At 37.8% G+C, this 25496-nt stretch overlaps 1 protein-coding gene across 3 annotated transcripts in view; it reads left to right on the forward strand.

Moving 5' to 3' along the window:
- The window catches only part of SYT1 (synaptotagmin 1), a 356739-nt gene that overhangs the window by 219350 nt on the left and 111893 nt on the right, over positions 1-25496 (forward strand). For all 3 annotated transcript variants that reach the window (XM_068936351.1, XM_068936357.1, XM_068936356.1), the window contains exon 3: positions 2782-2970. In XM_068936351.1, coding sequence (XP_068792452.1) covers positions 2799-2970 — 172 coding nt within the window. In that variant the 5' untranslated portion in view covers positions 2782-2798. The remainder of the gene's footprint in view (positions 1-2781; positions 2971-25496) is intronic.

Consider the following 25496-nt stretch of genomic DNA (forward strand, 5'->3'; position numbering starts at 1 on the left):
AAATGGAAATCATAATTGAATTCTATGCCATTTCATTTTAACCTACATGTAAGGTTTTATGCTTATACTTGCAAATGTCATTTCATAAATGGCAGATAATCTGCTAGTATTTTGTAGATCTTTACCTGCCGCGCACCGCAGAATTCGAGTAACCCTTTTTTTTATGAGAGGGCAATTTAAATGTAATTATCCAGTACTCTACAGTCTCTAATAATGCCACAGCGCTTATGCCATTATTGTGGAATACTGCAGTACTGAAATAATAGAAGCCATTAGATGTTATCTCCGTGAGGGAGTGGGCATGTGCTCTTCAGAAACTTCTTTACTGCAGAAAGCTTTTTCTGAGGCAAGATTTTTTTTCAGTCCCTTCACACCTATTTAAAATACCGGGACAGTGTCATTGGCGTGTAAAGGTTGAAGGCTCTGTAGCAAGTCTCAAAGCATTTATGCATGCCTCATTAAATATAGTGACCTCTAACTGCACTAGGAATCTGCTGGGGGTTGTTCCTGTTATTTTTTCTTTCTTTTAAATAAATGAGAGTGTAGCACTTCAAATTTGTTCTTCTAATATATTTTCAAAATATAGCTCCAAAACTGGAAGCAAATAAATTACAACATTTGCCTTAATTTTTAATTAGCTGAAAGTCATCACTGCAAATTGTGTCTTCCATTACAAAACAAAATAGTCAACTGCCAGGCCTGAAATAATGAAGCAATATATTATAATTAAGCAATTTAATTTTGATTTAATTATGATATATCATACAACTTTTCTTCTGATTTAACTGACATTCATTGACAAAATACTATGATATAAAACTACACTAGTGTTTACACTTGATGGCTGTGCATGTTTTGCTTCATAGTATTTGGCATTCATCAGAGCATATGGAAAAAGTCTTCTAATCTGAAATAGCTGGCACAATATTTCATAGTACACAAATTATGCGCTACATGTTTTCCCTATTGTTATTGTGGGAAGCAAGTGGGGAAATCTTAGCAGACGTCGGACCTGAGCCAAAGCTCGTGGATATTAACTGGAATCTTTCCATCAACTTCAGTCTGCTTTAGATAGTGAACTGCTCCCATGTTGTTACAGGCAACTAGATAAGATTGCATGCGTATGAAATATTTATGGAACTATAGCACGTACATAGTATGTGTCAACATCAGCATGATTTTATATTAGGCTTGAGACTGTGAGGGCAAAGGCAGCAGCAAGGGGCAGGCAGGGAATACTGCTTCCTTCAGTGCCACATCAAAAAATTGCTACAAAATAGCCACTAAATTGCTTCTTCAGAGCAAGGCCAGTCCCCTATTTGGCAAAAATCTTTGTCATAGGTTGATAGTATTAGAGGATGGCGCCTATTCCAGAATACACTTATGCACGTGACCCTGTTTAATGACAAGAATGGTAAGGGTGATTTCAGAAGGTTAATTCTGCTTACAGTCGGGTATGTGCCAATAGGTCTTCCTGACTGCAGGCTTATGGAAGTAAAGTTGAAGGACGAAAAGCCAGTTCTCTTTTTAACTTAGTGATTTGAGCGCTCTCAGCAACATCCATGAAAACAGGCACATAAGGCAAGAAAACTCGTGATTCATCGTGTTGTACACAGCCAGATGCTCTTATGCCCCTTTTTAATTTTGATGTTTTGCATTTTTTTCATATGATGATGTTCACATTTCTCAGCTTGGACAGGTCGAAGGCCAAATTCCTTTTGGCACTGAGAGCAATTGTATACTCAGAGCAGTAATGAATGTTTGTTATCTCTCAAAGCCTTTCTCCCTCCAGTTTTCTGAAGAAAAACATAGCAAGATTATTCAGATGAGTGATATTTAGGATGCAGCAGAAAACCTGAACAACGTGTTCAAAACCCGTGTAAACATTTCAGTCGACGTTCTTGTGATATTGAAATTGCATTGTGCATCTCATCTCCACCGTCACCCCACTGGCCCAAAATTCAGTGCTTTATACTGAAAGTTCAAGTAAAGGTTTTGCAAAATGCCCACTGAAAAATATGCTCATGTGGGATTATATTTGTAACAGTCTTTCAGATTCTTCAATATGGTTGCATTCAGATATCTTACAGATGTCATAGCTTCACGAATACACCAATGAGACCTGTGAATAATTTAACAGAATATTGTCTGTAGCCAATGTCGCACAAAGTGACTGGGAGGAAAATTGCTTTCAATAAGTGAAGATAAAAATGGATGCAAATCAATTTCTGTTTAACATACAACTCGCTTAAATGGGAAACAACAGGTTATTAGTTTGACAGGAGAGTTTGAATTTTTTTATTATATTCTTATCACTTCATTCATTTTGCATAGAAACTTTGGCTATTGGTCTACTTTTCTGTAACTCATAGATAAATAATTCTGTAAATACAGTGTGAAATTTGCACATAGAGAGCAGTTATCAGGCAATTTACTCGTACGTTCAATATTGAAGAGCAAAAGGTAAATCTACATGAGAGTTTTATAGGAATTTTGAGGTTTGAAATTCAGCAGTTTAAAATCCTGCTCCAGAGGAGAAGAACTCTAAGCAATACAATGATTCTGCCTGAAACTAATCCTGCAAAAGACTTTTCCCTCTGGTCTAATAAATATTGTATGAAGAACATGAAGCAATAGGCTGATGCAGTTATATTTACCCAATAAGCATGAGCACCAAGTGATATGCTGCCTGTTTAGTATTTTATTGATGAGAGATCCATTTTAATGATTTAAACATTATCTTTTGTGTTTGTTTTGTTTTGTTTGTTTTTTTTCCAACAGCTAAACCAAGGGTTAAAATGGTGAGTGAAAGTCATCATGAGGCCCTGGCAGCACCGCCAGCAACCACAGTAGCAGCAGCCCCTCCAAGTAATGTCACTGAGCCAGCCAGTCCTGGCGGAGGCGGAGGAAAAGAAGATGCATTTTCTAAGTTAAAAGAGAAGTTCATGAATGAACTGAATAAAATTCCACGTAAGTAAAATTTGATTGATTAAAAAGCTACTGCCAGCATAGCAGATTTAACCTGGAATTTTCTTCTTTGTCATTTGTCTAGAGAGCATACTAAATGTTTTCTAGTCCAAATGGAAAAATCAGAAGATAAACTTAGTTTAATAAAGTCCTTAGAACTAGTTGTAGCAGAAAATGAGAGACCAGCTCAGATGTGATTTGACTGTATTCTTGAGATGTCCGATTTTTTGGTAAAGTTTATGGATAAATTATCACTAAATCATCAGAACTGGAATGGCACAGCTTTACAGTGGCCATCGGACCAGTAAATAAACTGTTATTACAAATGCAATGTGTGGGCATATTACTTGACCAGAACTCATAAATGTTGAGAAAATAAAGTAGCTGTGTATTTTTGGGGACTAGAAAATGTAGAAAAGGTGGGAAAATGCCTTTTTAACAAGGCAGTAGCTCTAATATATCATTAATAGGGCCATACTTTTCCCTCTCAGTAATCCTGTTTGTTAGATCAGCTGTGAAACTTTGTTAGCACAAGTTCCTGTATCTATGCAGAATCCTTTGAAAGTACTGATGTATATTTCTGTAAAGTCAATAAAGTCCTTTTCGGTCTGTGCTACAAAGTATAATAATAATTTTTACTTCAGAAGAATAAGTAAGTGTAAAATATATTTAGGGAAGTATTATATATAATAGTTTTCATTTTTAAAGGGTTATCATTTGTATAAAAGAATGCTGTATGACTGATAATGACAGGTAACAAATTAGAATATTAACCGATTTTTTATCTCTGAAATGGATCTTGGCAATCTGGCAGATGCAGTTTTTGCAAAATTGATAGCAAACAGCTTTGCTCTGTCACTCAAAATTCTCACTTGCAAGAGTAGAGGTGTTACGATGTTAAGTCTGTATGTCATTAGCTTGGTAATCTGCACAGTCCAGTGCAGACCATATTCAAATGAAATTGCATGAAGGTATAATGAGGTAAACAAAACTACTAGAAGAAAAAAGAACAGGAGAAAAGAAAAGACAAGATATAGAGGGAGAAATGGTCAGCATTTGAAACATTTTAGCCTTGAATTCATAGCTCAGTGTGCTATTTAAATGAGGTAGATGGCACTTATGTGTAGATATCTTTTTATTTTTCACCTATGATTTTAACATAACCAAGGTGTAAACAGATTGCACTGGGTGGAATTCTGTGGTTGGCAGGTCTAGGTAAAGGTCTGTAGATTGAGATGAATGTTCAATTCACTGCTGCATCCTTTTTAAACAATGATGAAAACAAGTGCAAAGTCCAGTTTTGAGACTCTTTCCAAGTAAAACCTTTCCTTTTTTTGATTTGTGCAAAAAAAAGAACCTACTGTTACATAATGAAAGCATTTGCTCGGAAAAGTGTACTGGGCCACAGAGCAACTCTATTTATTCTGAAATATCCTTTAGTAATTATAAAATGTGGTATGTATGTGTTATGCTAATAGTGAGAATAGAACATGTGGCAGCTCTCCCTTTTTTCACTTGGAGAAGTTCTTTTGAACATCTTGTTAAACGCAATAGGAATTTGTGTCTTTAGAGCACTGTGAAGAACCTTGGTAATCCTGCCATGCCTCCAAATAACCCAAGCGAAACAACAGTCTTCTTTCTGTCACGCCTCCAGGCAGGATTAATTGAGTAGCTTGATCATTTTCATCTTTATTTCTTATATGAGTTTATCCTCCTACTTATAATAATCCTCCCTTTTTTGGCAGAAAGCCCACTGCTTTCTCTTAAAGTTTCCACCAGATCACTGTTTTGGAAGACAAGGCCCAAATGTTTAAAAATTTAGACCCTCGCTGTGCGCTGTGATTGCCTCTTGCAGTTTATGCCTCTTATTTTTCATTTCAGTAACAACAGTGTTTCAGCTGCTACCCAACAGTAGCCATTTCTGCTCGTGTCTCCCATTCCAGATTTGAGATAGAGACTACAGGACTACTAGTCCTGTTCAAAGGACTGCTGAAAAACATCAAGTTATAACATAGCTTTTGTTTATAATATGCAGCTATTTTATGGGAATAAATATGGTCGAGGCTGTCGAGGCTGTCTGTGTTATTTTTCATGGACTGTTTTAGAAATGTACTGTTCATCTTGAGTTATGTACTCAAGATTCCGTGATAAATTAGTGATAATTTATCCATAAACTTTACCAAAAAATCGGACATCTCAATGTTCATGTACTGTTCATCTTGAGTTATTACTGTAAAGTAAAGGTACATTGTTGCCCTCATTTTAGAAATGAAGACCTTTTCCTAAGGTCATGCAGGAATTCTGTGGCAGAAAGGAGCAATGAGCCGGGAGGTCACAAATCCCACTCAGGTTCCTGATGAGGAGTCTGCCTTCCCTCTAGAGGCTATGAACGCGATATTGCAAAGAGCCAAAGGGTTGGGACATATGTTTTTGAAACAGTTAAATGTGAAATAGTGCTGTTGGCATTCTGGATCATTTTATGTCCCAAATAACTTCTGTTTTCCCTTTGATAAAAACAATAACCAGCCCTCCATGAATGGGCGACAGTAGACAGGTCTAAATATGTTTGTTACCAAAAAACAGCTGTCCATTATAAACTAAATCAAATAGATCATGAAAGTTTTCGAGTCGCCAGAGGTTAGCCTGTCTTCAGAATATCTGGAGGGAGGGGAAACCCGCTTTCCGTATCAGAAGATTATAGCCTTTCCTTACTATTTTTTCATGTTATTACAGTAGGGAGGTAGCAGTGAGGTGCTGTTAGCCTACCACAAAGCTCAGGCTTTTAATCATGGTAGAAAAGTTGTCAGACATTCCCAGAGAATCCCTCTCACGGCTCTTTGCAAATTTGGGGGGAATCTCTCTTCAAACAAAATCAGAATGTACGCTTGTTCCAACCAAATCTTTTTTAGAGGAAATAATTTCTGATCCAGATGGAATTTCTTGCCATGTGAGAGTGGAAAGAGCAGAGAGGTGGTGAACAGCATCCCTTTGGATAGCACAGATCCTTGGGTCTAAGAATGCTGGTGGCATGTGGAAGACCATGGACCAAGCTTTTGCTGTGGTAAATGCAGACTGGAGGCTTGACCTTGAGTCTTACACATGCCAAAGGAATGCTGTAGTGAGCAAGTTCTCCAGTCTTTTCAGATGGAACACAAGCATGTTTTCTGCCTCATGTATTTTTTCATTAGTAATTTCCAAAGGTGTCCTATTCATCGCCACATGACAAGGAAGACTTTGAAAGCTCAGGAGCTACTGGGAGAGATATTTTTCAGTGCTCCATTGTCTACATGTGATACAGAAGAAATTAAAAGGAATTAATTATTCTTCACAGGCATAACTGTGAAGAATTAAAAGGAATATTGCTGTCTCAGTTGTCTCAGCCTAAGATGTCTGCAGATGGAAAATAAGCTGTCATGATTTAGTGGGTGTGTAATATGATATAATGTATCCAGACTGATAAAACACTCACCAGTAATCAGCTTGGTTAGAGTGATGAAAAAACCCAAATGTGTTAGGACCTAATTTGTATACAGCCTCCTCCTTATAGCTTTGCGCAGAAAATCCACAATATCAAGTTACATTTGCATAAAAAGCCATTCAAATAGTGGACTATATGGTAACAAAAATAGAGGTACAGCATGCTATACCAAACTGAATAAATATTATTCCTTCTGTGTGGCTTAGAACAGAGTAGTCGTCTTTTAAAAGTGATGTTTTGTAGAACATATAAAGGTCACATGCTAAATATGCTAGACATACTTAACTAACTAAAAACGTCAGGATCCCCATTAAGATTTCTCTTTGCAAAATCCAAAATAGGGTCTGTGCAGTTAAAATAGCACTGGTGTTTCCTCCTGCAGTCTGTGCAGCACAGAAGTCTTACTTTTATCAAAAACAGATGAATTTAAAAGAATGAGGAAATGGAAGTTCCAAGAGAAGCAGAGATGTCATTTATATTAGTATACCTTTCTAACAGTAGTGATGTAATATGTAAACCCTGTTAAAATTTTGATTGATACAGGCAGAAATTCCGGCTTTTCATTGTTTTGTATGTCTTTAGAGAAGAACATACGCTGCATTTCAGGTCAGGAGAGTATAGACTTCAGAAAAAAAATAGATCATTCAGAATGGTTGATGTTCTACCATGCATTTTACTCTAGATAAAGGAAATGGAATCATTTTATTACAATGAGTCATATAATTAAAGTGCAAGAATCCTATAAGGTTACTGAGGCATAACGGTGAAGAATTTTTTCTTAGTTATGTAAATCCCTGCATTTTGGTTGTGAATGGCTGATCTGCATAATCACAGTACAGTTGTTTTTCAATAACTGCACTGTGTGTAAGTCACTGTATCGTAATTGGTTCTTCTCTACTTTCTATCCCAGTTTATCTTTAATCTGCAGAATTTTTAAGTTATTCACTAGAAGGAGAAAAAAAGACACCATCTCAGCTTTTACATTTTTCGTTTTAAATCCCAACACCTTAATTCCAACACCTTAAGAAGAGGGTAAAACGAAGCAGATATAACGGAGCTTAAACTTCTGAAAATGAAATTGCATTTAAAGTCTTTTAAAAACATGTTTATTCTTTCCTTCTTTCCTCTCAGTGCTTTTCCATCTGGGTCCTTGTTTACAGGCTAGACAAATTCTCTTTTATGCAGTATCTGCCGTATACCTACAATAAGCAAGTTCTAGCTTCTGCATGACTATAGGAACGCACAACAGCAACCACTTTTGGGTTGAAGGTTTAAATGTCAGGGTAGTGATAATAACTGTACAAAGATAAAATTTAACATTAATCAACATTAATTTACTTAATAAGGCTTTTTGTGAAATTCTTGATATATTTCCTAAAAATACATTCCTATATGAACAGATGAACTTGTTCCACTTACACCATAAACAGAACACTACACCAGTAAAATCCCAGCATATCTCTGACTGAATAACAATACTCTGTCAATGCTTCCAGTGTACTTTGGACAGCTGTAATATCTGAATGCATTCAGTCCAGGATACTGTTGTTAGCTCATTAGTAGAAAGTTACTGCATATTTATAATGCTTTTTGCTGTCCTGCAAGTTAATTGAATAAAAAGGTCTGTTTCTGCACCAACCTTATTCTGAAACATTTGGCGGGCCTGCAGCTCCGCTTGGCCTCAGTAGCTGCTGCTCAGAACCCCTAAGTTTGATTTTCATCCTGTATGGCAGACTGACAGTCCTGAAAACCAGGTGCTCAGATCTTGGTCATGACTCAGGCTAAAAACCTGTGTTCTGTTTAGACTTACTTCACATCCTATTTTCAGCTGTGCAGACGAAGGCTTATTTACCTCTCCTTGGCTTAGTTGTTTGAGAATAACTCTCAAAACAAAATGGGGCTGGAGGGTACAGAGGAAGCTGTAATATAAAAATGTAAAAATAATCATAGGAAAGCAAAAGAAAACTGTAAGAATCATGTCTGGGTTAATTCTGAAGTAATAGCTCAATAAGTCAAAGGACAAGCTTATAGATATATTTAGGTAAATTAGCAAATAGAATAATCCTTGATTTATGTGTTCGGCCATTTAAGTTAAAGCTTCAGGTCTTGCTCAGCCTTCAGCTATCATCACAGACACAGCTCATCCTTTATTTCTCCCTGCTGATCTTCCCTTTTCTGCCTTTCTGCCTTTCTTCATTGACTAGTTAAGGTTGTATTAAGAGTTCTTATTACACTCTTTTATTGGCAATAAAATTCATTTATTAATTTTCATTCTTATTTGGCATCAACATTCAGGGTCACAAGTCATTATTGACTTGTGTCTATGATTAGAAAATTGAGGATTTTGTGCACAGGATCTTTCTGAAATCTAATTCGCATGGAGCTTCCTGTTTGATGATGTGCAGAAAATGAATTCAAACTCTTCATTGCACTGTTTCTTCTATGGTTTCTACAGTACAAATGATAACTTGCACAGAGGAGAGAGGACAGGTGCTTTTCTAAGTTCATAACAAAGAAGCAAAATACGACTGAGGGAATCCTTCCAGATTTCAGTACTGAATTAATAGAGAGAGACAAATACTGAAAATCAGAGTAAAGTTCTCAGCAATAGCTATGATTTATATTACCACACCACATACCAGTGATAGTCATGTCGTTCATGTCAAGCAAATATATGCAGCTTTTGCACTGGGGAAGAAACATGGACAATTAGAAATAAAGATTTATTTTGGAACACAGAATAGATAGATGCAAGTAAGAGATATTACTGTGTAATAGTAGGAAAAAAAAATCAGTATTTCTAACTACAGGAATTTAAATGCAAAACACAGATTACTTTGATTTTTACCTGAAATCCTCAGTCCCAGGGTTCAGTGATTATATGAGAACTTCAGCATTTTTTTTTCATTTTAAAAAATGGTTCTAAACCACATGCTGGTAGGGAAAAGCTTGAAAATATTGTCCACCTAGATCCATACGACATAGAAATCATTAGGCAAAGAAAAGCAATTCAACTCTGTGTTATTTTATACTCTCATAATGTAAAAATATTCATTGTTTTTAGGAGCCTAACACGTTTTGAACACTTGAAATTAGTTCTGAAAATACAGCTTTTAAATCCAAAGTATCTTAATAGATACTGAGAGATGGAAAAGTAGAAATGAAAAACTCATGGAGCAGAACATGGATGAAAATCCATATTTGGAAGGACTAGCGTCTGGTCTTAGATTCTGCTGAATTATGCTCTGTGCATATTTTAATGGTTGATTATATCAAGAGGAAAATTTTTTAAAGCCATGGGTTATTTTCATACATCTTCTGATATGATCCCCTTAACATGTCCTGTACTTAAAGTTTTGGGACTGACAGCTGCCATTTTGATCCATACAAAACTGAGCCAAGAACCTCAGGGTATGAAAAGTATGAGCTGCTCTAGCCTGATCAAAAAGTGGCGTAGCAGAGTATAAGTGGACCAGGCACAGGTGAGCACGCATGCTCGCCAGCAGGTCATGTATCTCTTCTGATCAGAGAAAGTTCATCCCACACATCTAACACACTTAAGTCTGAGCCAGGACCCTGTTCCCATGCTGGCCGTTGTCTTGGCTGACAACCTGGTGGGTAAGGGAGAAAACAGCCCACTCCTACAGCTTGAACGCTACACCCTCGACACGGAGGACAGCCTGGCACACTCAAACCCCAGGTGCTTTTCTACAGCACTTCATGGATGCTTTGTGCTGTTGGAAAAGAATTACTGTCTCTTAACCAGAACCACACTGGGAGCATAACCTCAGCGTCAAACAGAATTATACGTTATTGATCACACCTGCCTGAAACATCATTTTCAGAAACAGCAGTTGTTTTTGAGTTGTGTAATCTGAAACAAGGGCAAGGAGAAGCAGGTCCTCCTGTAAAATATGTGTGCCGAGAACATTTCAGCAAACTATGAAAAAATAAAAACCCTCCTCTTCAGATCAAATTTTACTGCCCTGGGGCTGAAATTCATCTGTTGCAGGAATGGGGGCGAGCATCTACCTTTTGTTTGGTGACAGGATTTTAAAAAGGGGTCCCTGAGAATCCCCCTGAGTCCCTTCTAGCACATCATTGTGATTATTATTTTATATGTTACAGTATGTGTGTAGGTATTTTATTGCACTATAGATATGTCAAGTTGTGCCAGTGCCTTATAAATGGAGTAGAGAATTAAATTTACAAGCAGAAAACTGAACATGTTTGCTGGCTTACGTTCAGTACTTAAAATTTCATTACTTTGTGAGAGAAGAAGTATCCATTAAAATTATGTTTACATACATAAAATAAATACAATCTTTGCTAGTTTTTTTCAAACTTAAGCGGATGAAGTGTTTACAAAATTACCCATTACCTGTTATAATTCAGTTCGTAATCTTGCACTGAAAATGCTCTATAAAGAGAGTTTACGGAACAATTGTTCTCAGCTTAAAATTGACAATATATGTAGAGATTGCTTCTTAGAAACATACTGTGTAAAAGAAAAAAAGCACTTGGGAATACATTTAATAGATTTGCTTTAAAAGTATATCCTGTAAATGTGCAGTAAAGTATAGGAATTAGTGCAAGATTGATATTACTTCCATACCTCTGCTACTTGTGCCTAGACACTGTGGCAAGCTATAAGATGTTATCATGCATTTTTATGTGAACCAAGAATAGATAATGAAGCCTCTGTTATTTGGAAGCACTGTTGTAAGTGGGCACAGATTGAAAATACAATGTCGTTCTTTGTTGTTATTATTAAAAATTCTACTTAGAGATGCTGAAAATTATCCAAACTAAAGACTTCTCTGAGGGATTATAAATATATAATACCCCACTTATTTTGGTTGATATATGTTGTCTAAGGTATTTAGTTTTTAATTTTTTAATGAGACAAAAATGCCCTCATTGTTATATGATGTGTTTTTGACTTCTGACAGTCAGGCCCACATCTCCAAGGTGGGCAAGATATTAAGCCCTTGACTACTAACAGCCGCTTTCAGGAACTCTGTAAGTCCATAGCAAGTTTTCCTGCATTTTTTTCCATCTTTGTAGGCTCAGCTAATATTTCAGGCAAAATCTGTCTAAATCAGACAGATTTCAGAGCTGCTTTCAGAGCACCCAGCCAGTTTACAGGAGCTCTGGAGGTGGCCTCAAATCTTCAGAAAGATCTTGGTATGGGTAGACTTTGCTCTGACTCTACAGAAGGAGCTGGGCCTGCTGAACTTGAACGGCTGCCGGAGGGAGGCTGAGCTCCAGCTGGCAGTTGAGTGAGCCATCTGCTTAGTCCTGTGCAGGTTTCTGAATCTGAATCTAATCTTAATTATCAACTTCAGCAAGAGCTCCCTAATTTGCTCACAACCCCTATATCATCTGGGGGCATGTTTCAGTACTGTAGCTGGCACTATTTCCCTATTGCAGCAAGAGCCGCCAAAGTGAAGGATGAGGTTTGTCCTTTCAAACGGGAAAGGCATTTCAGCCTACATCTCAGAAGGAGCTCCAGAAATGCTCAGGGTTTCTACATTTAACTTTTAGGAACCAAGCCCTGGAAATCGGTTTCACAAATCTGAATTATATGTCTTAATTCTTTTCAGAAGAACCGAGAAGCAGGAGGCCTAATTTATCCAAGAGGAAAAACTGGAGGGAGACGTGCCTGAATTTGTACTGATCTCACAAACTTTTGCATCTGAGAAGAACCCTAGATTAGGCCTTTGTAACAGACAAATTCACAGCCTGAAACCACTCTCCCTGACTTACAGACATGGTTTATCTCACTTTGAGAGTAATTGGTTCACTCATTTCCATCAAAGTCTAATCTGATGAAGAATGAGGGAACTTACTGGACCAGAGACCTGACTGAGGGACAGCATATGCATTTTGCAGTGAAATGTCATTGAACAAAAGCAAATAATGGGATATTCAGGGCTCTTTACTCTTAAACAAGTGTCCTGCTCACTAGGTTACAGAATCTGTTGCTAGGAGTCCTGCATTTCATATCTAACTGTTTCCATAGGAGAGACAGATCCAAATTAGTTTTTCGGCTTGATCCTTTCATCCCCTTATAGTGTCAGGAAGACCAAGAACCCAGGTGTTTAAGGCTACAGCCTAAACGGTATTCCCCAGCCTCTGCTGGCAGCTCCCATGTTGCCAGTTGAAAGCACCTACACAAACCATTCATTTGATATAGTAGAGGAGGAGTGGAAAGAAAAAGGAGTATCCTGAAGCTGGTGAGCTGCTGGTAGAATTGAAAGTCATTTCCACATGGGAAATTTTCTCCCCCTAGGTCCATTCCTCAAATAGCTGCACTCCAAGAGGGAGGAAACCTGCAGGACTGGAACAAGCATCGGACTTTCGGAAACAGTGTATAGAGAGCCAATACCTAAACAACAATATTGATGTTAATTTTTATTTCTTTCTTACGATATTTTTCCAGTCCCTCCTTACCAAGTTGCTTGAATTTTTTCATTTATTATTTATTAACCCTATTCTCCTAGCCAGAACTTGCATGAAAAAATGGCACAAACAATATACTTGCTAGCCCAACATTCAGACTTGTTTCCTCTTTAAGTTTAAAACCCCCCTCCTCCTCCAAAGTCAACTGTTTTACAATGGTTTCTGAGACCTCTGTATGCAATTTTCAGCAAACATTTGCTCTGAGCTGGAATGTAGCATTTCAGGTCTCAACTCAGCAGTCAGTTACTTGTCTGTAATATTCCATGGGTGCAGACTAACTTGCAGCAAGGGCAACGGAAGGATGACAGAGGAAGATAAGGCAAGCTTACTATTCATAAATTTCAGTCTAGCATAGCATTTTAGATTACAACTCTGTGATGCTAATCACTTCATATGAAACTGTTCCAGAATACCAATTTCTAAACTCTCTTTCCTCATAAAATATTTATTGATTGTTTTTTAGTCCTAGGACTGGTAGGTGTCCCAGTTGACAGAAAACTGCAGGGGTAGGAGAGGGCATGGGTGGGGGCACAGTGGACAAACAAGAAAGCTTAATGTTATCTGAACTCAGGGCAGAGCATTGAGGATGATAAAATAGCATGAAGAAATGTCAAAATTGACTTGACTGACAGCTATTCTGAGACAGCCATGCATTTACCTAACAGTGATTGTAGGATACAGAAATACTTTGCACAATGCTTTTCTTGATATAAATGTAGGTATGTAGGAAGATGCAGAATGGAAGAGGGAACCTATTTAGAAAAATCTTTTTTCTATACAGTTAAAGCATGAACTGAAGTGTTTAAACCGTGCAACATCCTTGATTTGCAACAGTTTGTTTTCATTGGGCAACTTTTGACAATTGGGCTTTGATTCTGCACAGTACATGGATCTGTCCAAACTTGCTACTTCTCACTGCCATCTAGAATCAGACTTAATAAGAAAACTAGATATGATTTTATAATGATAATGAGGAGGCATTTTTATTTAGTTTAACTGAATATTTATCCCAATAATTCCTAGTAGAACAAGAACAGAATATATACATATATATATATATATACACACATACACACACACACACATATATATATACACACACACATATATATGTATGAAATTTTATCTTAGCTCTGATTATTAAAAGTTTGTAAGTATGTACATGATGTAATCTTAGAAACATATATTACACACAGGTATGGTGGTAGGTAGTAACAAACTTCTTTTCATACATTTGTAAATATCAATGCAATTTTTTTCTCCCATTTCATTTTAGTAGGATGCTTGTTGAGAACTGTACACTTATTTGCTACATGGACCCGTGACCTATTACCACAACATTTTCATGATTGCAGTAAAAAAAAAAAAAAAAAGAGAGCATTTGGGACAGTTGTTTGTTAAGTTTAAATTATTGGTGATCAGTACAGTCCTACTTTGAGAGGATTTGGGGGTGGGGGAGATTTGAAGGTTTCCAAAGGAAGTCGTTGGAAGAATGTAATTTCCTCACTTGGGATTTGGGCCAACCTTGCAAACATCCAATTTCCACACAAGTGATTGAGGTTCTTTCCATTTAGTTTAATGAGAGTTGGATGGGGCACTAAGGCATTACAATCCTTTTGGGAAAATCCCAGGGGATCTTTCATCAACACAAAAGCGCAGGGCATCAGTTTTATTCTTCCTCCAAAGCACACAAACTCTTGCTTCAGTGTGTATCCAACACCGTTCCTCAGCATTACTGACTCAGAGGGAAGCATGCCACCATGGTGCTGTTTTCTGTGCCAGAGAGGGATCCAGGAGCCTGGCAGATGATGTTGGTTAGCTTTCTTCTTTTTTGCTTAGTTTAGGTCACCCATGAACTTTAGGGAATTGTTGAGCTGTTTGGTGGGTATATTAGAGAGTCTGTGGCAAGAAGCAGGGAGTCAATGTGATGCCCCACTAATTCTTCCTTCCTTGCAGCTTCAGTGCTGAGAAGCATCTGTGAGTCAGCTTTTGAATTTCACAGGCTTCAAGGCTTTTTTCAGTGGCTGAACCCCAGCAGTACTTTAATCCTTGCAGACAGAAGTCTAAGGTTGCCCCCAGTGCCACCAATAGCTCCCTATTGGGAAAGACTTCTTAAATCTTTCTTCCTTGTACCAGGCAAAATTATAAACTGTGAAGTACTAGGACCATACATTATATCACTGTCATGCATACTAACATGGGTCATTTTTAATAGCTTAGCAAGTGTTATGATGCCACTCTGTTTCAAAGTTGTTTTTGTTTTGTTTGTTTGTTTTAAGATGTAGAGACAAGCTATTATACACTTACCTCAACATAGGATAGGAATAAATGATGTCTGTGCTTACAGTTGTTGGGGAGTGTACATCCAGTTCCCGAGCTTAATGAGGCTATACCCAAATTGTGAGGATGCTGAATTACAGCGGTTTGTTATTCACTCAGCATTGTCAGAATGATGGTTGGGAGCCATTAGGAGGCTGAAGTGGCAATGAGGATGTTTGCTGTAGCAAAGCAATGCTGATGTTGTCTGTTCTCCCAGAATATTTTATGGCACAATGAAAATAAGGGGTTTTTGCACCATTATTTTGTTTGTACTGACAAACAAAAAAATTGGGAGTGGAGAATGAAAAGCTGTAAAATCTCTATGTTCCTGTCCTGATGCTCAATGATCTTTCATTAAATGGCCTTTTCTAAGGAAAAAAAAAAATCAATAATTGTGATGGCAATTAGTCATTGTTATCTGCAATAATAAGGACGTGATTGAAAAACTTTTCTGTGGAGTATGCTCGTGCAAAAACTTTTTCAGGTAATAATAAGGAGTAATTTTCTAAAATGTTTCAAACTATGTAGATTCTACTCAAGAAATACCTTTATCTTCCCCTTTGTGCTCCAGAAAGGTGCAACTAATGCATTTGCTTGCACCAGACAGATGACCGCTAATGACAGTATATATCTTCACAACCTCCATATCAGTACGTCTGATGCTCTGAGAATTACTATTGCAGAGCAGGCTGATGAGATGTATGGCTTGTAAGCATTCGAGGTCACATCTGTCATCTGAGTGCAAATGATTGATACTAATTTGTGACTTACAGCTCCAGTTCTTCTCACAAACTTTCATCTATTTCCTCTTTTCCATGTCTTGCTCATCACACAGCCTGTGTGACTCCTGTCATTTCTGCTTCCTGCCTCTCCAGAAAAAGCAGAGTTTTGCCATGCTAAGGCTTTCAAAGAGGATACAGCTGCCTCCTCACTAATCTCCTGGAGAAAAGAGAAAAGTTAAGGTCTCTGAAACTTTTCTGACATATGGCTGAGGGAGGCATAAAATTCCCTGCGGGTGCTAGTCTCTACTCCATTCTCTAAGTTGTCTGTCTGGCAGAAGATACTTCTAATGAAAAAGGAGAAACATAAAGCAGTCTTTCTCTTCTGTCTGTTGTAGCCTAAGTACTTTTCCTTCCACTTCACACAAAGTATGCTAAGAAGGAGTGAAAATCGTTTGGCTAACCTTCTAGCAAAATAGACCACTGAATACTGATGTTTATTTCTTAGTTGCTTCGGGTCTAATGTACTGTAAAATATACAGATTTTTCCTGTCACAATGGCAGAAGTAATGAGGGAAGGACTAGCTCTTTTTTACTGCAGAGTAACAGTGCTCCTGTCAATGATTGCTCCTTACCCCATGAACATGTTGAACATCCCTCCACTGCCCATGAACTGGAAACCTCATATCTCCACTCAAGTGTTTTTTAAATGATAAGCTACTAGTTGGACAAGATGAATTTTTGGAAGGAGAGCCAGAAGAGAAAAGTGTGTTGCATACACACCTGCGATGTTAGTGGCTGTCAGCAAAGTTCTGTGTCATCCCGGGTAAGGATCAAGAATAGAGACCTGCTAGGATAAATTTCAGCATTGCCAAGCTTACAGAGAGGTCAAAGGAATCCAAAATTACAGTGCTGACTTCCAGCAAGAAGTTGTTTCTCTGGTATGAAATGACTTACCTTAAGGCATGTGAGGCCAATTAAATAATTACTAGCCACTTCTAAGGGGTATGTCTGTCAGAAATTCATTTTAGAAAGGGATAAAAGGGCTATCAATCAAAAGATAGTCTACATAGTTGTCCATGGTATTCTCATAATTAAAATATTTTGACTGATCAAATAGAGAGCTGTTTAATAGGGTTTAGTCTGGGGTGTTTTATTTCAATTCTCCAGTGGTTTAATCTTTGAAATCCACTGCAGAGATACTGGATCTCTAAGCCATCAGCAGTGAGGTAAATGCCATTTAGCTCTCTGCTCCAGAGAAGGGCTAGCTCTTCCATCAAGTGTCACCTCTATGACGATGTGCTTGAATAGGTATAAGCAAGCTTGCTCGCGTTAGTGGAGTCTGCTAGCACAACACAGCCAGCATAAGTTATTTATGATTTGGGATGGGTTGAATACTAGTCACAGCACAGAAATAGTACTACCTTTGAAGCTCATAATGGAGACAAAAGCTTTATCCTTACTAAAGGACAATTTCACAATAACAATATAATTGATAGACGCCTTTTTACCCGTGCCAACTGCACTTCTCATACGCTCGAATGTTCGCTGCGTGGAGCCGTAACTTTGGCTCTGAAGCACCATTGAAGGCTATTATTTATGTGATCTTCCTTTTCCTCAGCTCAAGGGCAGCCTCCTCACTACCTACAAGATTCATGAGTTTGTGATAAGTCTGATTAGAAACGCTCCAACTGTCTTCTCAAAATGAGCTGATGTTATCTACTAGTTGCTGGAAACCTCATTTGAGTTTTCACCCAATTAGTCTTAATTCTACTGTACTGCAGATATGCTAGTATCAGTGATCAGAAAGCAAGGCAAATATCTGCAGGTATATTTCTGAAAGAATTTGGGGAAATGAATATTTATTTCTCTGATTACTTTGGTTCTTGAAAATATAGCAAAGGCAGCACAGGTTTGAGATTCACAATTGTAGTGGGCTCACCAAGTTATTAGCACGTATAAGTCTGGAAAAGTTAGAAACTTTGAATCTGATTTCCTGTATTCTTTGAACAAATAATTTGTATCTTCCTAAAATAATATCTTAGGGTTTTTTTTTACAATATATAAATTACCATTTTGTATATATGATGTTCTTAACCTTGAAATTCTGTACTGATTTAATGTCAATTCACAGGCTGCTGAGCCATAGTAAGACATTCATACATTATAAAAGCTGTTTGTCTTTTAGGTGCTATATATTGAGCTAACCTAGGAGCAAAGAGTGATCAAGTTATACAAGAGTGATAATAAAGATAATAAGTAAATAATCAATACACAATTAATAATTAAGAGATGACTAATAAGTAAATAATAATATAAGAAAGAGTAAAATAAATAAATGCACTATATGTGTACAGGCACTTATTTGTAGCACACTTTAAAAGGTACAAATTACCCTGAGATCCAAATGGACTGTAAAAATAACAACATATTTTACAGTATCCTTTTCATTCCTTTTTAAATTATGATACCTACCTAGATAAAATAAAATATTAAAAAAACTCTGCATCTGAATAATTTGAATCTGGTGTATAGTTAAGTGCTTTCAAAATTTTCTTTTATGTTACATATTTAGGGGAGGAAAAAGCAACTTTTTTGGAGTCCCTGTTACCCTAAGGCTTTTTACTGTAGTTCACAGTGCTAATAGTCATCAGTGCACTTATTCACAAAGGGGAATATTCATTCTGGTGCATGGGCCTCTATGACAGCCCATGCAGTACATAAGCCTCACCTTAATGCAGGTTTTGAATTATGAAAGGTGCCTTTTTTAACCATCTAGAGTGGAATACATTTCAGACCAGCATATAGAAAAACGGCGTGAAATTTACTATTTGTTTAGCAATTTCATGCTGACATTTTATTTGAAAATTACTTATGACTTATCAAGATACTCCTTTTCTACAGATCCCTATACTTACCTTCCTCAATTAAAGGAAGGCTGTCAAAAGTAACCAGTGAATTTTTCTATGTACTTGTAAGTTCACCTCAAGAACAAATCCTGAAAACGTTGTTCAGCACAGGATTTCTGAAGTTAATGGATCTATTTACAGTAGAAAGGGCCCAAGTCAGAGCTGTACTTCTCCAGAAACATCAGGTGGCAAAGAAAATGTCATTCCTGAGACAATTTTGAGGATTTTCATCATTTATGAATTCTGTTTGACAGTAGAGCCCTTTATGTACATTTGTCAAGCAGCAGACCTTGTTTTCAATATGGGATTCATCTGTATTGGAATTAGGAATCAGGAACAGACTATGAGAGATGGAGCCTCGCCTCTGGCCTATATGGGATAAATAGCTGAGTAGTTAGGGTAGCATCCAAAAAAAAGAATGCAGAGCTCTACTCTCAGGGCTATTTCAAATTTTCATCCAGTGAATATTTTATCTAAAACAGTACAAAGAGCCAGTTTGGTGTCCTCCTAGAAAAGTCTCATATCTACAATATAATTTTACATCCTACATGTTCTCGTTCCACGAATCTCACTTTAACAGGAAGTGTAGCCTGATGTGGAGAACTTCCCAGCGATGTAGAGGCATACCTGCCCTGCAAAGTCAAGGTCATATTGGAATTCAATATTTTAGCAATCTGGGGAGCACTGAGAAAGGGAGAGAGGAGGAAAACAACCAGATCTTGACAGCCCATTTGTCCTTCGTGGATTCAGATGCCCATTTATACACAGTACATTTATATCAGCGGCTTGCTACAAGTACAGTTATTTTAGACTGTAACAAGATCAAGGCAGTTTGGACAAGCTTCCTTTTCCTCTAAGACGTGGGTAAGCAGAGTATCTTTGTCTATTGTAATACCTTATGGAAGTATACTGTGAACTTTTCCTTGAGGTTTGTCCTCCTTTGACCCCTTTTTTCATCTAATAAGAATTGCTACTTCAAGCATTTTTAAAGCAATTTTCTAATTTGAAATTTTTTACCCTAATTTTATTTTTTAGGGGAGAGAAAGGCATGAAACCTCTGAAATGTGTTCTTTCATGTTGGCCTCTCAGCCGGCAGAGCGTGTGCTGGGTACAGGATCATGGAATTTAAAGCCTAAATATTATTTCATTACCTTGTGGCCATTTCAGTTCTCAGTGCTGGAATCAGTTGTGGCAGTATTTGAGTTGTGAGCAGTAAGTTTTCATACTGAATACAGTATCTGTGCAATGTTTATTTGCCAGTGATTCTGGAGATTTTAAAAGGAGATTTTAAAAGAAATCTCTTGACAAGACAAGTTTTGAAATCATGCCTGATTTTCTGGGGACAATTTATATCAGCAAAGTAACACTTCTGCATTAGGGTTTCTTTGTAGTTGAATTCTGCCTCAATTAGTAAGTCTGAGGGATGAATTATGGCTTGAAGCTTTTCTCTTCTTTCCAGCTGTATCATTTTGTCTAATGAAAGGACATTATCTTGCCCAGTCAGCTTGGCCTCAGTTGTTGTTGTCATGGTCAGAGGGTATATTATCACTGCTTCTGCTTCTGTGAATGAACAATTTGAAAGCATCTACATGGAATTTATTTGCTGATTACTCATCTGCTATTAAAGTGGTTCCAAATAAAGTTAAATGGCAGCCTGACTAGCTTCTTGGAAGCTCTTTCCAACTATAAAAGAAATTCTGTGTGTTTTGTGCAGTGTTCAAGCTGCTTTACAGATGCACGATATTTAATTAGATTAGTTTTAATTAGACTACAGATGCAAAGTTGCATCTGTGTACCACTATTAGTCTGTTTCTAGGCACTTTCAGCCAATAACAAACCACCATCTCATTTGCATTCATTTAAGTGTGTTAACCTTTTGTTTACTGGAATAATCATTGTGGAAGAATATATATAACTTAGCGATTAATATGTCATTATTGTCATGTGGCACCATATACAGAAAGTGAACTGGCCTAGGAGAGAATCAGGCAAGGAAAGAAAGAGGGAAATTGCACTGAAGAATTAATTCACTCTTAAATAAATCTGTCTGAGAAATCCATTTATACTTATTTAAATTCCTTTAGAGTACTTACTTTCAAAGACAATCTTTGCAAGCTTTGGACTTCATTGGTTGCTCTTTTACCCTTAATGTTTGTTTTCTTTATGATCTTTTCATTTTTATTTCTTCATGCATCACAGAGCCCATTTTCTTTTGCTGCCCCTCCCTTTCTGCAATAGCTAGCTTAACTCAGTTCCGAGGAGGCTGAGAATTAATTGTTATTACTGGTGATGCTACAGGTTTCAAGGAATTGTCAATTAGTTGTTGCAAAGTTGTTATTATTAGGAGAGAGTACAGCTGCTTCTTTAGTTAATGGCGGAGTACTTGCATGAGAAACTGGGAACTTGGGGCAGAATCCTAGTTGTACTGAACTCATCAGGAGCTTTGCCATTGATTTCAGTAGAGTGAGGCTTTCATTCTGACTTCTAATTTCAGGAGTTATTATTTTTCAGTGTTTAATTATGGCATTCCCTTTTAATTTTTATTTATGCATTTTAGCTAAACTTCAGTTTAATTGCTTCAAATTTAGTGATATTTATCTAGGGACATAAGTAAGAACTCTGCTGTACGCTTTTAATTTTAAGATATTTTTTTTCAGCCTCTTTGATCAGTAGCAATGAAATGAATCAAATGAGAAGAATTAAATGAGAGTAATTAAACAATTTTAAGAAGTGGGATGAACTTTTAAGCAGGGAGGGGATACAGAGGGCTGTTGGATAGCAGCAGGAAAATGTGTCCATGTAGAGCAGCTGCAAAGGTTGACCATAACTACTGGGGCAAAATACTACTGCAGAGGAAGTATGCTGATCTCAGGAGGCAAGCGTGCTCCGGGTACCGGGTTAGGTTGCCCCTTCTCAAGTTCTAGTGATGGTCTTTGTGATCCCTAAAGCAAGTCACTGGTCATCTTCTGGCTGTCCTGCTTGAAAAAGGAAACAATGCTCTGATTATGACAACTAGCAACTTGGCATTCAGAAAGCCCTTCAAAGGTAAAAAGTAGTGTCTTGATACCACAGATCAGTATAACTACATGAGCATGGAGTTATGTAATCTATAGGACTGTAGATCCTGGTATATTACAGAACTTTGAGACAGACCTTGATGACCATTTACTGAAAAAAAGTCAGCTCAGAATATCTAATAATTGATTTTCAGAATCCACGTAAGGTTTGGATTCTTGTTCGCTTCCCACTGTGTGGAAGAAACTGGCAACGTTTCAGAGGTTGGGTTTTCGGTATGTTCTTACAGGGATGCTTCACTTGGTGGAGAAAGTCTGGCCTGGACATACCTGTGGGATCTGTGATGTGCACACTCAGTACCAATAAGATATGACAGAAGACGATAAAGAAAGAAAATGGCACTTCTGTGAGTTGAACTTATCCCATAAAGGATATAAATGCCTAGAAGTGTCTGGTGTAAGGCAGAATTGATGCCTACTGCAGATAATCAAAGGTGGGCTGTGGTGCTGAGAGAGGGGATTTATTTCTTTATGTCATACCCAGGAAAAATGACTGACATAATTAAAGAAAAATTTGCATCCTGCATTCAGTATTACATGGCTGGACTTCAGACTCAGCACACGAGGAGTCAAGGGGTCTCAGAAGAGTGAAAGGCCTCATAGACTGGTTGTCCAGGAGCAAGCCAGGTACAGGGGCTAAAGTGAAGGAGGATTTTCTGCTGAAACCCACAGCACATTGCTGAGAGCAGCGAACTGATTCATAGTCCGCTTAACTCTGGGGAATGCAGATTCCCCTCCAGAGAACAGATGCCTCTAGCCATTCTTTTGGGGGAATGGGAGCAGGAATGGAACAAGGCTGAGTCTTCTGATACTGTGCTGGTAGCACATCTCTCCACTTTTTATATGTTAATCTGAAAGTTGCAGTGCTCTCCCAGGAGATGGGGAGACTTAGGTTAAATTCCTTTATCATCATGATGTCACACAAAACCGTATCTCTCACATGCTCTTCTCATCAGACCAGAAGCTATAACAGATGAGAGGACTTTTAAGACCATGTTGAAATCATGCCATTTTGTAGGAAATAATTCAAAATATAGAACCAAATTGAGAGGAATAACAGAGTTCTGGTTGCCATTCTCAGTGTTGCTGTATTTTAGAAAAAGCAATACTCACCAAATAAAATATAGGAGTAGCTGAAAAGGGCCTTCTTTCTGATTGCTCCTGCTCTGTCCCAAAGCTTAGAGAGTCATACTTCACCTCTACTTCATGTCAGGTTGAAAAAAAAAAGGGCAAATAAAAATACTAGGTGAGATATTTTGCGAGAGTTGCTATCATGTGAGTCAAGCTGATGATAGCTGCTTTTGCTGATAGCCAATAAGAGTAACAGGACAAAGGACGCATGGAAGCAAACTATCTGCATTAATCCACTCTGGGCAAGAACATTTTGTGCTGTCCATTAGGATGATACATGTGCTCATAAAACAGTCCTTTCCAGAGTTCTTTCAGATCCACGTCATCCCCTACACCTTAAGCGTTAACTTTGGGTTATAGCTGTAACGCTTACTCATGGCCTAACTGCATATAGGGCCTGACTAAAGCTTGTGTAAATTAATTATTCAGGCTAATTAGCAGAAGTCTGAAGCTAAACATGAGAGGAAGTATATTCCAGGAATGCTAAATTTATAACTACTAACATTGTCCTCAGCTGCTAGATATGCAGAATGAAAAGCACAGCAACAGCGATAATTGTGTTATACCTTACAGAAGTCAAAAAGAAGAATGAGAGAAACTGTGTCTAGGTAGCATGTAGGAAGTCTGGATTAAGAGGTCGAAAGGCAGTCTGCAGCTCTTTCATTTCACAGACATGAACTAAATCCATACAACAGCTATATAATTTTGATGTAGATTTCGACATAATAACATGGAATTCCAGGCATGTATAAACAAAGGTTGTATTCCTAGTTCCTTCAGCAAACTGACCGCTTTTCCAAGAAGAGCTGCTTCCTTGGCTTTCACAGAAAGGACAACTCTGCAGTGTTAATTTCTCCTAAGAACAGTTTTACCTTGTTCCAGACTGAACAAGAAGTAGGAAAAAGTGAACATATATAGCATTTACTAAAGCATTTTGGAGAGAATTGTGACCTTACCTCAGTGGAACAATGTTTCAACCTCTGTATTTATAGAGACCAGAAAAAAAAACACTCTGAGTTGCTGTCCTAAAAAGGATAGTCCTTCTTCTTAAGGGGGCATAACTCCAGATTTGATTAGAGCTATTAATGAGGTCAAACGATGCTTTTAGGCTGGTAGCTAATGTAAACCAAATCTATTTATCACTTTGGCAGTGGTTCCTGCATGAAAGTTAATGACCATTACTGCTTTGCTAGTTAGCCAATCAGGAATCATGCTTTTTGTACAAAAAGGCAGAAGTTAGTAATCAATCATCATCATCCTCATCATAATAGTGCTGCTAAATGAGCTTCTAAAAAAGAAGAACAACGTGGCTATTAACCTTAACTGTATCTTGAAAATAGGTTTCTTCCTACAAAGGCCATCACTGTTATGTGGGTTGCAGCCTTGATAGTTTCTTGCAGAATAAAGGAGGTTGAAGTAGTAGGCAAGGGTACAACCTATATTTAGATTCTCTGCTTCAGTCTTTTAAAATAAAAATGGAAGTTTAAAAAGAAAAAGGTCAAATCTTGCTTTTTTTTTTTTTAATAGCAGATGAAAACAACATTTTGCCCAAGAGACTTCAGTTGTATAGTCAGTGAATAATAAATTTCTCTTTCTGTGTTAGTAGTATAAGCATCTAATAACATCCAGATTCCACACAATTATAATTATAATCATCTTCTTATAACACAACTTCATACTGACAGCCAGATCTCATGATGGTAGAACTGGCTGCTGCAAAAACTGTTGTACATATTCACGTCAGTGGTGTTTTTTGGGAGAGTTTGTCTTGGCCAGGAAGGAGTGGGGTGAGTTTTCTTTTGTGGTGCTTGTCGACACAAAGGTGAGGAATGCCATGGTAACCAGTCTCTCTTTCCATCCCAACACTACGCCAATGCCTGGGACAGCTGGGCCATTGTTACCAGCTCCCTCAAAATTTACAAAGCTGACCAGCCACACAGCCTAATGGACAGGAGTTGTGAAAACATTTGGGTTAGAATACCTGGGGCAGCCTTGGGACCATGCTGTGGATGGGCTTTGGCGCAAAGCCTGTCAGGCAGTCTCACAGACTGTGCAGTCCAGAATATCTCACTTAACTACTCCATCTTGTCAAACGTTTCACAAACCAGTGCAGCCGAGTCCACACCGTTATGCCCTCGTTCCCATGACCCAGTGCTTGTATAGCATTCTCAAAAAATCTGTGGCACAGCTGGTTTACTTTCTCACATTTACTGGGCTGACCAGAGTGCCTCATCAATGGCAGAGATGCCTGCTAGGAACGCTTTCCCTTATGCCCCTACATAGCTGAATCAATAGACAATTTGATCCTCTTGGAAAGATCAAAATACACAGCCATAACCAGCCTTGTTTAGTCCCACAGCGATGGGCAGAGAGTCAGTCAAAAAGTGGCACAGCAGAGTCTCAGCACTTGCACCCTGCTCTGCTGCAGTTTAAC

This window comes from Struthio camelus, chromosome 1 (genome assembly GCF_040807025.1).
Source record: "Struthio camelus isolate bStrCam1 chromosome 1, bStrCam1.hap1, whole genome shotgun sequence".
In the NCBI taxonomy this organism is placed as follows: domain Eukaryota; kingdom Metazoa; phylum Chordata; class Aves; order Struthioniformes; family Struthionidae; genus Struthio; species Struthio camelus.